This window comes from Melopsittacus undulatus, chromosome 3, assembly GCF_012275295.1.
Source record: "Melopsittacus undulatus isolate bMelUnd1 chromosome 3, bMelUnd1.mat.Z, whole genome shotgun sequence".
In the NCBI taxonomy this organism is placed as follows: domain Eukaryota; kingdom Metazoa; phylum Chordata; class Aves; order Psittaciformes; family Psittaculidae; genus Melopsittacus; species Melopsittacus undulatus.
In genome coordinates this window covers 18,438,361-18,454,694 of record NC_047529.1, presented here as the reverse complement: position 1 = coordinate 18,454,694, position 16,334 = coordinate 18,438,361, and the positions used below count along the sequence as shown (strand labels likewise).

At 39.2% G+C, this 16,334-nt stretch overlaps 2 protein-coding genes across 9 annotated transcripts in view; one reads left to right on the top strand and one right to left on the bottom strand.

The window, feature by feature from the left end:
• RUNX2 (RUNX family transcription factor 2) overlaps positions 1-16,334 on the bottom strand; it is a 222,708-nt gene that overhangs the window by 177,625 nt on the left and 28,749 nt on the right. The window lies entirely within an intron of this gene.
• The window catches only part of SUPT3H (SPT3 homolog, SAGA and STAGA complex component), a 263,404-nt gene continuing 247,782 nt past the window's right edge, over positions 713-16,334 (top strand). The window contains exons 1-2 of one of the 5 annotated variants that reach the window (XM_031046610.2): positions 713-855; positions 11,969-12,063. In XM_031046610.2, coding sequence (XP_030902470.1) covers positions 11,969-12,063 — 95 coding nt within the window. In that variant the 5' untranslated portion in view covers positions 713-855. The other 4 variants (XM_031046611.2, XM_005146419.3, XM_031046612.2 and 1 more) reach the window with 4 other exon arrangements.

Genomic DNA, 16,334 nt, shown 5'->3' with positions numbered 1-16,334 from the left:
GTGTCAAGAAAGAAAAGGCTGAAAGAAGGAAGGGTAAAGAGGAAAGGAAAACCAGCTCTGCAGTCACACTTTTACCCATTAACCTGCTGAGTTGACAGAACACAAGAAACCTGCCATTGCCATGAATCAGAGGGAAAATACAGGCCTTGCTTATAGATAAATGGTACTTAAAACCAACCCAATGAATTTAATCACCCCAGTATAAAAAAGACTGTTTCAGCTGGAAGAGACCTGTTAACAATCATCTAGTTCTGATCCTTCCAGGGCTGACCAGAAGCTAAAGTGTTTCAAGGGCATTGTCTGAACAGAACTGGACAGGCAGCGGGTGTACTGACTACCTCTTTAGGAAGCCTGTTCCAGTGCTTGATCACCCTCTCAGTAAAAAACCGTTTTCAAATATCCAGCCTAAACCTCCCCTGGCACAGCTTTGAACCATTAATGGTATGTAGTAGTAGCAGTACAGTAGTACAGCTTGTCGTGTTGCAGCCAAAATCCACCGGTATTTCCACCTACAAAGTGTGCACAGACAGCTCCTTCACACAGCAAGGGAAAGGCTCTGTGCTATTGTCAAGCATCTCTACATGCTGCAGCTGCAGAGATACGGGCGCGCTGGCACCTGCACCGAGGCCAGGCATCCGTGTAAGTGCGTGTCAGAGAGGATCCAGCCTCCTCTCCCCAAACCCTTCCGGGTTTTCGGCCCTGGGAGCAGCTCTGAAGCCACTTATCGCCACCCTCCAGCGATGCCCGGCGCTGAGGAGGCACGGGGACGACAACAACGGCCCGAGCCCTCTCCACAGCCGCCAAGCAGCACCTACGGGAAGCGGGCGGGGAAGAGCGATCCCGCAGCGGACTGAAGTGAGCTACGGCGGCGGGGAAAGAGGAAGCAGCGGGGGAGGGAAGAAACGGCGGGAGGGAGGAAGCGGCGGCGAGCCCCGCCCCGGTTCCCCCCCTCGCCCTGGGAGGCCGCGGCTGCCACACAGCAGATGGAGGCGGCGGCGCGTTGCGGCCGCTGTGTGGCGGAACCGGCCCCTCCTCCCAGCGGGCGGCGCCATTTTACCCCCCCTCGCAGCGTGTGAGCCTCAGCACCGGAGCTGCGGCCACTGTGGTGGCGGCGGGGGCTGTGGAGGGGGAAAGGGAGCTGGAGGCCTCCGCTTTCCGTCCCCCTCGTTTCTTGCCTCGGTCCAAGCAGTGCGTGGAGGGGAAGGGACGAGGTTCAGTTCTTGTCCCTCTCTTCCCCCTTTTCGATAGCCGCACACGGGGTGGGGGAAACTGGGCACCACCAAGCCAGGCTGCTCCTTCCCTCCCTCCTTCCCTGCTTTCTTCCTGCCTTCTTCCCTCCGCTGCACATCTCAGCCTCCTCATCCATCCATCCATCCATCCATCCCCGGGGGTGAGCCTTTGAGTGAGTCACCAACGAGGGCACGCAATTAGACAATGTGTTGCTGCTAACTAACTTAGCAAGGCTGCCCGTTTCTGTGGGGCCTTGAGTATTAACCCCGTCGGGAATACCTGTGAAGCGCTGCTGGGCGGGAGGGGCGGCGGGGGGTGCCTACGGGCTCGGGGGCTTCTGCTAACTCCATCTGGTTTTGCGTTTCGTAGATCGCGGCGGGCAGATGAGGGCAGCGGCGTGCGAAGCGTTACTGCCGCGGGGGGATGCAGCCGCAGCCTCGGGAAGTGGCTGCTCCGCTGCTGGTGTCGAAGCCAAGATGCTGAGCAGCGGCCCAGCCCGCAGACCCAGGCAGCGATGCTGCCTGGTACCCTGCTGCCAGCTCGCTCCTAGCTCCGCAGCCTCCTAACTATGCGATTTCGGGAGGAAGAGCTAGACAATAGGTTGCTTGCTGCTGGGAGGTGGCAGCGAGCACCTTTTAACATGTTTCACTCTTGTCTCCGTTTTCTGTGGCCTGCGGTGTTGTTACGCACGTGGGACCCTGCGCTGCTCATTTTGTTGTTTTGTGACTAATCTTGAAGATTCTTGTACAACTCTTTTAAATCATAGACTTAAAATTAGGTGGTAGAGGCCAGGCTTTGGCCTGCAGTATGCCGTGTACTGTTGGATGTTGTCATAGAATCATAAAATAGTTAGGGTTGGAAAGGACCCTAAAATCATCTAGTTCCAACCCCACTGCCATGGGCAGGGACAAGTCTTGTGTTGCTTTGATGTCAATCTCTTGTTGCTCTGATGCTGTTAAATCTCAGTGGTTTGTAACTTTACGCTGTTGGAAGCTGATTTTGTTTATTTTGCACAAACAGGTCTGATAGTTTATTAATAGAAATACTGTGCTGTTCCTTATAGAAACTATTAGATCTTAAAGAAATTACTGGTAAATGCCAGAAGTCTAGGAATAACAGCTAGTCCAGAATATTTCTTTGTGTGGGCTTCAGGTGGGTTTGCCACTTGTTAACTGTATTTTACACATCCTATTTACAGATCAGCTGCTTATAAGTTCCTACAAATGACACAAATTAATGCCTTGCAGTCTGTGAATGCAAAGCCCAATATACATGCAAAATATTAGTGTGTATGTGAAGGGGAGGTAAGAACCTGGTGTTGCAGACAACCAAGTTTGCTGTATGGCATTAGTATTAATGATTTATTGTGAGGCATTTGATTTCATAAGATTGAATATGTTTCAAGGGTTGCCGTGGTGTTCATGCTATGCTTAAATTTTATTTTGAGGTCTTGGATCTAACTCCCACATCCTTCTCTTTCGTGGTACAGGCCTCTCTTTCCTTTTGGCTTAAGGCACTGCACCCTGTGCAGTGTTGACTTACTTGTCAGGGTGCACTGCACCCTTCCTTTCTCCACCTATGCATATCTTTCTTCATTGTTGGCCAGATCTAAGTGGCATGGAAAGCAGTGTCAGTCTTTTAACTTTGGACTTTGCACAGGCTTGTATTCACATGTTACTAATATGCAAATCAGATTTTATTGTAATTCCTTTTGTCCTGTGTATTTGCGTTGTATGGATGGGAATGCTGATGTTAAAGGTAGCATTTATAACTGTAACACTATTTATTTCCCTTTTTTCCTGAAAGCTGCATCTCTGTGAATCCTGTGAAAGTGTCAAAATACTCATTTTTGTTTAGATAAATTCTTAGTTGTGATGATTCTGATGAATTAGCTTGTGGTCTAACCAGAATAACAAGAAATCCTTCTATGCTTTACCAGTATTTTACTCATGACTTTCAAATGTATGGATTTGGAAACACTGTATAAGGTTTAACCGGATCCAGTAGCCTTTAGAGTATTTGCTAAGCCTCTGAGTGTCATAACCAATTGATTTACTCTTGTGGGCTCAATTCTGAATAAAACAGAATGGAGCTGTCTGAAATTTGATTAGTCAATTAGTAACTTGTCAGCATAAGCAAGCTGTAATTTAGTAAGCTACAAGTGTTCTAAGAGTTGCTTACGCGCATTAGTCTAGAGCAACACTGAACATTGTTCATGTCGTTACTGCTGTTCTGATGTGATGCCCTCAAGCAATGAGACCAGCTAGACAGTGTCTTTCTAGGTCATTATTGAAAGGGTGTTATAGGGCATGAGGCCAAACCCAAGCAGGGTAATTATACCATAGAAACTAATTGAGTTGATGCTCTTGTTGAAATTGTGAAATATCCAAATGTGTAGATATACAAAGTATGTAAAGAAAAGGAAACTAGTTAGACCTATGATCTCATGGAGCCAGGCAGTAGTGACTCAGTTACAAGCTGATCTGGGCTGATCAGAAAACTGCATGTCAAAGGTACTGAAAATGATATTGATTAGATCTGTAATCTGTGTTTCAGATACTTGGCATGTAGTCATTATTAACATGAAATAATCTTAGTGTTCATTTGCAAGCTAACACAGAATAAATTTGTTTATAAATAATGTTTGCTTATGAAGTGATTTTAATTGTATTTCAAATAGTGAGCTAAGCACAGCACAGGGTAATATGAAAGGAAGAAGACTGGTGCAATTGGTGTGATATGTTTGGTAGAGAACACTATCTTGAAAGGAACTGAGCAGATGAAGGGCTAGAGAGAGAAGTTCTACCCAGGAAAGTATAGCTTAAAGTTAATTGTAAGAGGCAGGCAAACTTGATTGTGCTTTACAGAGAATCTGGCAACACTAGCAAAACCTTAAATTTTAAGTTACTTTAGATGGAACTTAAAGGTAGGTGGGAACCATGATGGCAAATGTATTTGCTTGCTGGCAAATGAGCAGTAAAGCATACTGACTAGCTGCCCGTTCACATAGGAATGTCCTACCCCTCAGAAAAAAACGAAAATACTGAGTAAGTTACAGTTTGGGGTCTGTTCATCTTTGCATGCTGGAGTCAAGTATGTAAGTTCCTAATGACTTCAAGCCACCTTTAACACAAGATTTGCAAACACACCTCATATTGGCTTTACTGAAGATTGTCAGTGACTACTATAGGGAGGTCATGGTTGCTATATTTTATGTCTATACAATTATTAAATAACTGGTATGGAAGATTCAGAATACTACCAAAATAACGCATTTGGAAAAAAAATAAACGCTAGTCCAAACAAAGTTATGGTTATAGGAGCTGGATTCTGGAAGCTGTGGAAACTGCTGTTAGTTAAGATTGACTGGTCTTTACATTCTTTTGTTAAAGCATTTTTAGGAAGGAAGAAAAAAGTCATTGGTGCTTAAATTTGCAGTGCCATTAACTGCCAAGTGTGGTATGGAGTTCTGCAAAAAGTGCTGCACATTCAGTTCAGAGGGAGGTGGACATATACATTAGATTCATTTTCCCTTCATTCTTGGTTAAAAATAAATAAATTGCTTATGGGGAAGGACAGAGCTCTGATTAGACTGGAGTTAGAAACTCTGGGAGAAGTGTTTGTAAATATCTCCAGATGTGGAGGCATACCTCTCCTGTAAGAATATGCTGTGTTTCTCAGTCTCAAATAGACTCGCTCATCTGTGTATTAATATTCTTTCAGTAGTCCAGACCATTCTGTGGTTTGTTTCAGAAGAGGTGTACATAACTGTCATGTCTAACTCATGGATGGACAAATAATAGCTTAAAGTGTGAGGACATGCAGAGTCATTTCAAGTAAAATGTAGTGGTTGTTATGCAGAAACAGAGTCGGAAGGTTATACTTCAGTCTGTAGCTGGTTGGTGACTATCACTGCAAAGTCAGTCAGAGAGTTGTGCTTGTTTGCTTGTTTACTGCTTTCATTTCAGGTCTTCCATAAAATTAAGGCACAAAGATACTTTTTTTCTGAGAGCTGGAAATGAACATTAAGGATTCTTTTAAAACTGTCCTGTTTGATAACTATAGTAAGATTAATTTTATTCTTTGGGCCAAAGTGCCTACATGTAGTTGAATTTTTTGGGTCTGATACCCTTTCTGTCAAACATACATGTTTTTTTTTTTCAGTAACTTCTACATGGGAATGAATGGGAATACATGGGAATAAATGAAAAGGGGGAAATAACGTTCAGTTGTATTCCTCCTATATGTGTGGGCTTTTAAGTGTATTTTGTTTCAAGAAAGAGTATCATGGTTAAAGATGAGATGCTTATTTGTTGGAGTGGTGAAAGCTGGGCTGTTCATTGACAGCTATAAGATTAATATTTCATTCTGGAATTCACTTTAGAACTATCATAAGCATCCAATCTATCAGGTAATAAAGGGAAGCAGCAGTAGCAGATGTAATGTGTCATCCTTAGCATGAAGAGTGCATGCATTCCACTTTGTGACACTTTGTTAATTATTACAAAATGAAAGAAAGCTGAGATTGCATCCCTAGCTTTGAACAATATTATTGGGTGCATATCCACTGCAGATGTGTCACTGCCTGCCCACAGATTGCTTCTAATCCTGGATTCACTGTGGCTGTTCCTTGAAAGTTTGTGCCGTTGCTTTATCTGCTTGCCTTTTAAGAGGTCCTGTTTAGGCGATATGGAAGTTATATATAAGCAAAGCCATTTCTTAATTGTTACACAAGAATCTGTGTTGTTTTTTTGTGTGTTTATTTTTTAAATTTTTTTTAACCTAAACAGGTGAGAGGATGATAAAGGAGTTTCATTATGTACTTTGAATCATTAGTTTGTTGTGAAATCTAGGACATCTGTGTACTGTGCTTATGCAAGACCCTTTAGAGTGTTTTTCGTTCCAGCCTACTTAAACAGCTCAGGAGAACTAAAGGATTTAATACTTACTATTATTTTAATTTTCAGTTGTCCTGGGAGGGTGGGTAATCAGCAAACCAGTATACGTACTCCAGTATTTGGGTATCGCAGTATTTTTGTTTGGGGGTCTTTTTTTTGTTTGCTTGTTTTTTTTAAAATCCAAACTTTTAAAATTTATTTTTTATTTATTTTATATTTTTTAATGTACACTTAACCAGTCTTGCACATGTTCAACAGGGTGTACAGTTGTTTTTGTTTTTTGAAAGAAGTGCACTAGCAAAAATCTGTAATTAATCAAGTTACTACATCTCCAGTCCTAGAGGACATATCTTAAACTCTCTGCTGGTGAGGCCATGCAAGCAGTAAAATACTCAGTGGTAACAGGCTAGTTAATGTGATTACTCTGGAGTATGTAAAAGGAAAAACATTCATTTTAATTTTGTGTTAGTTCATAGTTATCTTGGCTTTTATTTCCTTCCTGTTTTGTTTGAGGTTATATAAATGGAAATATGTCAGTCTTTAAATTTTTGCATGGTTTCAGGTTTTATGTAAATGTACTTATGAAAGGCAAGAAAAGAGGACTGAGGTGTCCCTGCCCATGGTAGGGGAGTTGGAACCAGGTGAACTTAAGGTCCTTTCCAACCCTAACTATTCTATGATTCTATGATGTAGTAGTAACCACATTAGATGTATGTTTGCTGAAGTCAGCATAACAGTAAATTCTACTCTAATGTGTTCTTTAATGTAAAAATTCATTTAGGGACACTGCTGTTTTGTTTTTTCTTTAATTCTGCATCTTCCTTAGCTTATAACAGAGGCAGCAGATAAGATCCACGAGCATCCACTTTTTTTTTAAACTGGCCCAGTTTAGATTACTGTCTTTTTGTGAAGTGGGAGCTGTTGTAATATTAATATTTACTCTTCCTAATTGTGTTTAGATCAGCTGTTGAACAGATGTATTGGAGGACTGGTCTGTTTGGATTCACCTTTCTCTGCATGTCTTGACAATGGTGGTATTTGAATAGAAGTATTTCAAAAGAAGGAGTTATTAAGTGTGTACATACATATATTTTAAGACTGCTTATGTATGTCCCAAATGAAGTGAAGTAACTTGGAGATTTGGTTCTCTACAGTTACGGCTTAAATGTATAGCCTATGTTTTAAATTCAGTTTTTAGGAGCAGTAGAGCTTCAATTTTTATATGTGTCTTTAGCTCTTGAATAAATAGATGGATTATGCAGATCAGTTATTGATTGTACAAGCATCAGTGTGATTGGTAATCTCAGAGTTGATCTGGATACAAAGTATGGCTATGAAAGTTTGCCCAGGTGTCTTACCTCATTGAGAAGGATGGGCCTAAACTTGACAAGAAATGGTTTAGAATTTGTTTCCCTCAGCTGAGAACTTCTTTGTTCTACTGATTCTTACGAAACAAGTACTGTTCTCTATTGTGACCCTAATGTAAAAGGCATTGAGGATACAGTAGATGCTTTTAAGCATTTACATTAATAATTCTATATACCTTTTAATGTATATTTTTGTTACATATTTGGTTGCCATATTGTACTTATAGGAAAGGAATTTGTAAAAGCTGGAGCTATTCGCATAGGAACTCATAATTACTAGTTCAAATAATGTTAATCAGAAGTTATCTTTTCCTTGCTAGAGTTCATGATTAAAATACAGCATGTTGAAATAATCTGTGACCTAATCAGAACATCTGAATCCTTTTTGTAGAATATGGCAAACAGCTGCATTTCAGTCCGGGGCTAAAACAAATACCATATATTGACCCATTGAAGATTACAGTAGGCTTTTCAGTTCCATGTTAGCTGTACTTATTGAAGAAAATTGATTTGAGAGTGCTTCTGCTTTTGAAAGATTTTTTTTTAATGTCCGGAAGAAAGGAAATAGAACATACGGACGATAGAACTTTGATGTGTAAAGAAGTTAATTATCTAAACCATCAAACAAAATGTGGGCTGTGGAAGTAATTATTGTAAAGGGTCTGACAAAGCCTGACAAGCTGTTGGTTTTTTATGTCAAGAAAATGCTGTACACCTGCTTGATTTGAAAGTTAAATCATTTGGTTGCAATAGGAAGACCAAGTTTTTAGGGAAGCAGTAGTTGATAAGCTTTCAGCTCTCCAACCTGCTCATGCTCATACAGATGTACAACCCTTCGAGTTTTTTTTAGTTAAACTGGTCTTGTCCATGTGAAGGACAGGAACCTTAAAAAGTATTCACTCCAAAATCGGACACATATGAATCACAAATGTTACGCTGTGAGGATGCAACTGTGGAATTGTACCATGTTTCTTGGGAATTCTGGGAGAATGCTTCTGAAGTTATCAGACAGAACTAGATGGATAAAGCAAAATTATTCCCATGGATATTAAAAAAAAATAGCTACATGCTTTAAATGATGCAGCTTACAAAAAAAAAAGTGCCCTTTAGTCATCATATGTTATTTAGTTTTTTAACTTTAAAGCGCATGTGATAAGTATCTTCCACGGCTTTTTCTACAGCTGTTTTAGAAAGTATTAACTGAGGTGTTCCCTTATCTACTTTATCTGGGGTCTGTGTAAAATTGTACTAATTTATATTTAAGAATATTGGTACTGTGATATTAGATATAAATAAACTACTAAAATGAATCGTAATCAGTACCAATCAAATAATGAACAGAAAATACACATAAATTTCTAAATCTTTGGGCTGGTACCATTGAGCTTCCTCTTCATGCCCTTCCATGTGTACCTACAACTTTCTTGGAAATTCTGTCACTTTCCTGCACATTCTAAAAGTTTTTTACTTAAAAAAAAATAAAAACCCCTCTCTAATTTGCCTTTTTGGATTATATGACTCTCTGGTAACTGCTGATTACTGCAGGATCCTGCCATCACTTAAGCCTGGTGTGTAACTACTCATATGATTAAAATCAGACTTCAGTGGAAGTAAACTTTGTGATTAAAGTTACACATGTGCATAAGTGCTTGCAGGATGGGGATCTAAATTAGAATCTGCTTGAAGATGAACAGAAGTCTGTGAAAATCTCCTCAAAAGCATTAATAAAAATCAACTTAGGACATCAAGTTGGCTGGCAGCGTTGATCTGCTTGAGGTAGGAAAGCTCTACAGAGGATTTGGATGTGCTGGGTCTGTGGGCTAAATCCAGTTACCTGGAGTTCAACAAGGTGAAGTGCCGGGTCCTGCAGTTGGGTCACAAACCCCCCATACAATGCTACAGGCTTGGGGAAGAGTGGCTGGGAAGTTGCTCAGTGGAAAAGGACCTGAGGGTGCTGATTGACAGCTGAACATGAGCAGCTTGTGCCCAGGCAGCCAGGAAAGTCCTGGCCTGTATCAGCAATAGTGGAGCCAGCATGGCCAGGGAAGTAATCGTCCCCCTGTAGTGGGCACTGGTGAGGCTGCACCTTGAATCTTGTGCTCAGTCTACTGTACTCACTACTGTGCTCAGTCTACTTGTACTCAGTCTACTACACGACAGACATTGAGGTGCTGGAGCAGGTCCCAAGAACGGCAATAAAACTGGTAAAGGGTCTGAAGAACAAGTCTGATGAGGAACAGCTGAGGGACCTGCAGCTGTTTAGTGTGGAGAAAAGGAGTCTCAAGGAGGACCTTATCACTCTCTGCAGCTACAGGAAAGGAGGTTGTAGCAATGTAGCAATGTCTCTTCCCCCAAGTAACCAAGTAATAGGATGAGAGGAAATGGCCTCAGGTTGTGCCAGGGGAGGTTTAGATTGGATATTGGGAAAACTTCCTTCACCAAAAGGGTTGTCAAGCATTGCAATCGGCTGCCCAGGGAAGTGGTGGAGTCACCATCCTTGGAAGTATTTTAGGTGTGTGGCATTTAGAGACATGAGTCAGTGGTGGACTTGGCAGTGTTAGGTTAATGGTTGAACTTAAGATCAAGTCTTCCAACCTAAATGATTCTCTGATTCTACCAGAATGCATGAGCTTTTTATTTAACCATATCTTGGGCTGCATCAAAAGGAGCGTGACCAGCAGGTCCAAGGAGGTGATCCTGCCCCTCTACTCTGCTCTCGTGAGACCTCACTTGCAGTACTGCGTGCATTTCTGGTGTCCTCAACATAAAAAGGACATGGAACTGTTAGAACAAGTCCAGAGGAGGCCACGAGGATGATCGGGACTGGAGCACCTCCCATATGAAGACAGGCTGAGAAAGTTGGGGCTGTTCAGCCTGGAGAAGAGAAGGCTGCGTGGAGACCTCATAGCAGCCTTCCAGTATCTGAAGGGGGCCTACAGGGATGCTGGGGAGGGACTATTCATTAGGGACTGTAGTGACAGGACAAGGGGTAACAGGTTGAAACTTAAACATGGGAGGTTTAGATTGGATATAAGGAAGAAATTCTTTACTGTAAGGGTGGTAAGGTGCTGGAATGGGTTGCTCAGGGAGGTTGTGAATACTCCATCCCTGGCAGTGTTCAAGGCCAGGTTGGATGAAGCCTTGGGCAATATGGTGTAGTGTGAAGTGTCCCTGCCCATGGCAGGGAGGTTGGAACTAAATGATCTTAAGGTCCTTTCCAACCCTAACTGTTCTATGATTCTATGATTCTATTTTCGTTGTTCATCCAGGTGCTGTTACATCATTAGTATTTTTAAAGCACTTTCTTCTTGGAAGTATCTTATGTTACATACTTAAAATATTACAAGTTTTCTTAAAGCAAAACATATTATTTGTGATTTATTGAAATGCTTTTAATGGTTTTTAATGTAAATATGGTAATTTAGTTTGGTAATTTTAGATAGGTTTCATTCCCAAAAAACAGTCTCAAGACTTAAGGGTGGAGAAAGGTAGGATCCCTTAAGAGATTTTGGAGCAAACTATTGTTACATGGTTTCATTGTCATTAAAACCATTACTACTAATAGTACAAGAAATGAGCAGTGTAGCTCAACTGTTACTAGTGTTTAGCAATCTAGAAGAGGAAGAAGTGTAGTGGGAATATATCCTGGTTACAAAGAGACTTATATGGTGTGTTCTTTGTTAAAAATTTTTGAAGGGAAAAATAGAAGTAACTATTACAGAGTTTTCCATAATAAAACATATTGATTTGTCAGACTTTTATTAAGTTAGTTTTTAAAAAGAAATTGTTTAAAGCCTTTTGTTTTGCCTGTTATTAAAGAGGAAAAAAAGAGATGCATTAATTATGTCATAGAATAAGCATAGACTTGTCCTGGGTTCGGTTGGAGTTTTTTAAATAAGTTTGCATAGAAAAACTGTAAAATACTTTGTATAAAGATAGTACCTTTAGTCATATAAGTATTATGATAACATTCAGTTCTTACTCCAAGTGCCTTTCTGTTTTGGAGACTTAAGTAGTATATATACATAAAGCTGGTATTTTAGAAAGGAGGTTGTAATTTCAGTGCTTCGTTGAGTTTTTTTTCTGTCTTTTTCTGAGGTTCTGCTTTACTCCTATTAGTCTCAGTGGAGATGGTGTGGATGTGATTTTTTTAGTGCTTAGGATACTGCAGGAATATGAGGATGTTTTGGGTAGCAAGATGTAAGTGCCCCTGAATACTGTGTATGTATCTTAGTGCTTTTCCTGGGGTACCTCTCCAGGGTATTCAAAAATAGTGCATGTTTCTAGTACTTTGGTTATGGTAGACATCAACATTCTTATATTTTCCGCAGCATTGCAGACAGGCTTCTTTCTGCATGCAGTGCCCTTACATTCAAATCTACCCCATATAGCTTTCCTTCCTTTTCCAATGCCTAGTGTGAAACATTCATAAAATGTAAGTATTGTAAGTGTTGTTATTTCTTGTTTACTCAGATGAGCAGCACTGTGGCTAGCCCGATGTCAGCGCTTGCCTCTGCAAGCAGTGGGAGAAAATCAACAAGCTTTACACCAGAGTTGCAGAGTATGATGTAAGTAATCAGTCAAAATACGTGGTAATGTCTGCATTTTCTATGCATCTTTTAGGTGGTTTCTTAGAATGTGTGTATAAGGATGATAAGGCAGCAGGTGTTAGTGACAGAACTGTTAGTGTTTTACTTCTGATTTGTAAAACCTTCAGAGGTGGCTTGGATAAATAGCAAACACATCGACTATTGAAAGGAGAGAAAATCCTGCTGAGTAAAGAAACACGTTTATAGTATTGCTTTAGATGTCTTTAGAGACCTCTGTTTCTCAGTCCTTCATCAAAGAAAGCTAAGCTTCCCTTTGTCATACATGCTTATGTAAATAAATATTTTTTATTAACATCTTTCAGTGCTAATAGAAGTTGACTGCTGCAATAATATTTCTGATGAAATCAGGATATGGAACATGTGCAGATAACTAGGTTTTGGCAGATAGGATGCAAAGTTGTTAAAAAGCTAAGTTATTTGTCATTGTAAGTGGACAGTGGATTCTTTGAAACGCAGTTCCAAGATGTGATATTACATGATTTTGTAGTTTCTGGCTTCTAAAACCTTGGATGTTATTTAAACAGGTGGGTTTTGTCAGTCTTAAAGATACATGCATAATCAGAAGGATTCCTTCTGTAGAAGAAGTCTTTATCTTGACTGGTAACTTACAGCACTGGGCTGACTTCAAATCTTTGTTTTGTAGAAGAGCTACACATTCATCAGAAAGTTTGACCTACCACTAGACAGCTTTTTTTTAGCTTTTCTATATGTATCTGAGATACCATGCTGTCAGAACTGGGAGGAAAAAAGAGGTGTGGGGGGGGTAAGTAAGGAGCTGGTTTCCATGTGGATTTGTTCTTCTGATTTATCAAACACTTAAAAGAATGTTTCAAACTACACCTGAAAGAAATCTAATGTCTAAAGGCTGCAGATGGAGAGCTAGGCTGTAGTGGCTTATGTCTAAATCATACACTAAAAAAAAAGATTGTGAATGTTACTTATGGAGTGGGGGGAGAGGATGCATGTGTGCCAGTTGCTGAGGTCAGCTGCACATAAAAGAGAGCTTTGCTTTTATGAAGTCTTGCAAAAGTGTCTTAAAAGATTTTCCCCTGTGTTAATTTGTCAGAGTTTAAAATGAAATGGAGAAAGCTAGTCCCAGAGTACTGAGACATAAATCTATGGTTTCAAAAGATGATAGTGGTGATCATTGTCCGTTTTCAGTAAGGCCTTGGCTCTGAAAGACTGTCCAGGATGTTCAACATAGACTGAGGTAGATAAGGACAGACTGAACTGTGAATTCAGTGGTTTTTCAGTGGGTTTTAAGTGATCCTAGCAGTATATGAAAGTTTTTTTTTACTGTGTTGGTGCTGTTTTGTTACATGTTTGTAAATTAATTTTTAATCAACAATTTAAAAGTCAAAACAGTTCCAGCATCTACCTTCTGACCCATGATTATGTTTTAATGCCAGGGAAATTTTATTTATTAAAATTATGTGTGCATTCTGGCTTACCATGATACTGTCCTTTTGTCATTTTACTTTAGGACATTAATTGTTGAATAGCTATTAGTGTGTTTCCATGTGGGTTTTAATATATTGCCTTGTGCGAGTTAAAATTTTTAGATAGTCTTATCTGAAATGTTTCTCTCTCGTTCCCCTTTTCATTATGTAAGAACTGAAAATTAGGTTAGGAAGAATGGTCAAGTTTGACTTTTATTTATATACTTATAAATATTTATACTTTTCTGCCAGTTGCCTTCCATAACATACAGAAGTTAAAGTATTTCAGGCCTCTACAGATGGTAATTATTTACCTTCATAAAACCTGCATTGGGCTTTTTAACAAAATAGAAATATTTAACATTTTAGAATTGCTGTATCACACTAGTTACTCTGGTTTTACTTCTTTTGTACTTGTGTGGTAGTTCACTTAGGAGTAAAAAGGTGCTTTAGGTCACTTCAGGCTACATTTGAACTGCACTTTTTACCTCTTTTGTCTTGGTCAGTTATGGACATAAGAATGTTAAATGTATCTTTTCCATGTCGTGTGCTTGAGTCTCTCACACTCAACCTCTTCCTATCAAGTCCCATCTGGCTCCTTGCTCCTGTTTTTAGGAGACACAGGATTTTACACAGATTGAATGGTCATGAGAGTAATGCTGTCTTGCCTGTTCTGTCATGTGTTGGTTTACATTTGCTGTCATGTACCAATTTCTGATTTGAATTGCTATATGGGTAGTAGATATGAAAGGAATTACTTGCCTCCTTTAAATTCTTAGTAAAAGTTTTTCCTGTCCAAAAGTTGAAGATGCAATTTGTTTTTAGTTAAACATCCTTGAGAGACTGATAGATTGCTGTTAAGTGGAGCATGGGTTACATTCTACTGCAGTATTTTTCAGTGTAATGTAAATGCGATAATAATGAACTATTTCCTGTGAATTGAATCATAAAATAGTTAGGGTTGGAAAGGACCTTAAGATCATCTAGTTCCAAACCCCTGAATCTTCTGAAGTAGATGACTACTTGGTTTACTCTACTGAGTTCTTTTCAGATAGAAAAATATTAGTTCTCGCCTTCAAGGGAATTCTGTTTAGTTATTCACATCTATTATAGTCATCTACACTGGAAAATATAAGGGTTGTTCTTGGTGGTGAAAATAACCGTAAATGTGTTTAAAAAAACAAAAGAGTCTATGAAGTTTTGAAGCAAAGAAGTATGTTCATCAGTTTGGATCAGTATCTGCAGTGCCTGTATTTTATTTAGTTGTGGACTTCCTGATAAAGTATTTTGAAACTACCGTCCTCGCCAGTATACACATGATTCTGTCAGAATGTAGAAGTTATTATTGGCCATATAAGTGGAAGAAATAGACATTTCCCTTTTGCTTCAGAACTGGTGCAGTTATACTTTGAGAACTATGCAAACATCTGTGCTTTGGAGTAACAGTTTTCACAGTTTCATTAAACTTGTAGGAAGTGAAGAAATCCTTTTAATGTAATGAGCACAATGAAAGTTACATTTTTATTGTTTGCTTGAAAAAAAAAAAAAGGAGACTTTTGAAATGGTAAAGTGCCAGGGATGAGCCATGTAGAGAAAAAAAGACAGCTGTTTCTTTTGGCTAGGACTGCAAGATGAAGTTACCCCTTAAAAAGAACTTTCCAGGCTCTGACAGAAGCTGACATTTTTTATAAACTACATAATTTAGGAAGTTACAGATTCTCCCATTTAAACAATTTATAATGAATTCATGCTGACATCTTAAGTTCCTGAGAAACAGTAAAGCCTGGAGAACTACAGTGCAGAAAAAGGTAACAGCTTTCTTAAAGAAAACAGAGACAGTTTGGTTGTGGGGTTTTTTTTGTGTTTTTTTTTTTTTTTTTTAATTGTGGAGTTGAGTAGAGTCACCTGTTTCCTATGGATTATCATCCATAAAAGTAATGGGAGTAATAGGAAGAGTAACTTCAACTTGTCTCACCTTTCTCAATAAAAAAAATGGGTGCAGCAAGAAGGTGAATTTGTGAGAAATAAGTTATATAGCGACATTGGGTGCTGCTCGAGAATGGCTTTTGGTAGTTTTTGCTGATGTTAAAAAATGAACTCTTGAAGAGACTTAAAAGGTGGAAAGAATGCAGAGAAGCTATCTTTTTTTGAAGTAGAATATCAAATATTGTTATGACCCAATAGTGAGATCTAGAAGTCTGTGGGTAACTGTGCCTCACAGTCTGAAGGTGGTGTCTTTGATTAGTTTGTAATTTACAGCAGATAAGTGTTGAATCAGGATCTGATTCCTCAGGATGTTTAAATTTATATGTAATGTTAAGCCTGTGAATAATCCTATTTAAGGTGGGGACATTATTCATATGCTACATCTGTTTTGTGCACTACACCTATTTTTGAGCCACAGCATTAGGGAATGAGCTGAATTCTTTTGTAGAATTATGTTTTTATAGTCTCACAAATATTTTCCTGTACATTTCCTGTCTTTTCAAATAAATCAGGTGTCTTGAAATAGTAAAATACTGCAGAAAAACTATCTTAAATTGTGTAAAAAATTTTCATATATATTTTACTTATAAAATGGTTGTATTCCCATAAGAAATTTTTGCATTTGTTAGGAAAAAATAAATCTGTATTGATGTCTAATGCTTGTGTAAATAGCATTAAGTATAGCTGTTGATAGCACTTAATATACTGATTACCTTAAGAGGAATACAGAATTAAGTAAAAGTATCAGCCTGTGGCAGATCGCAGAAACACATGTCAATTTGGAGTGCACTACCTGTTATATGG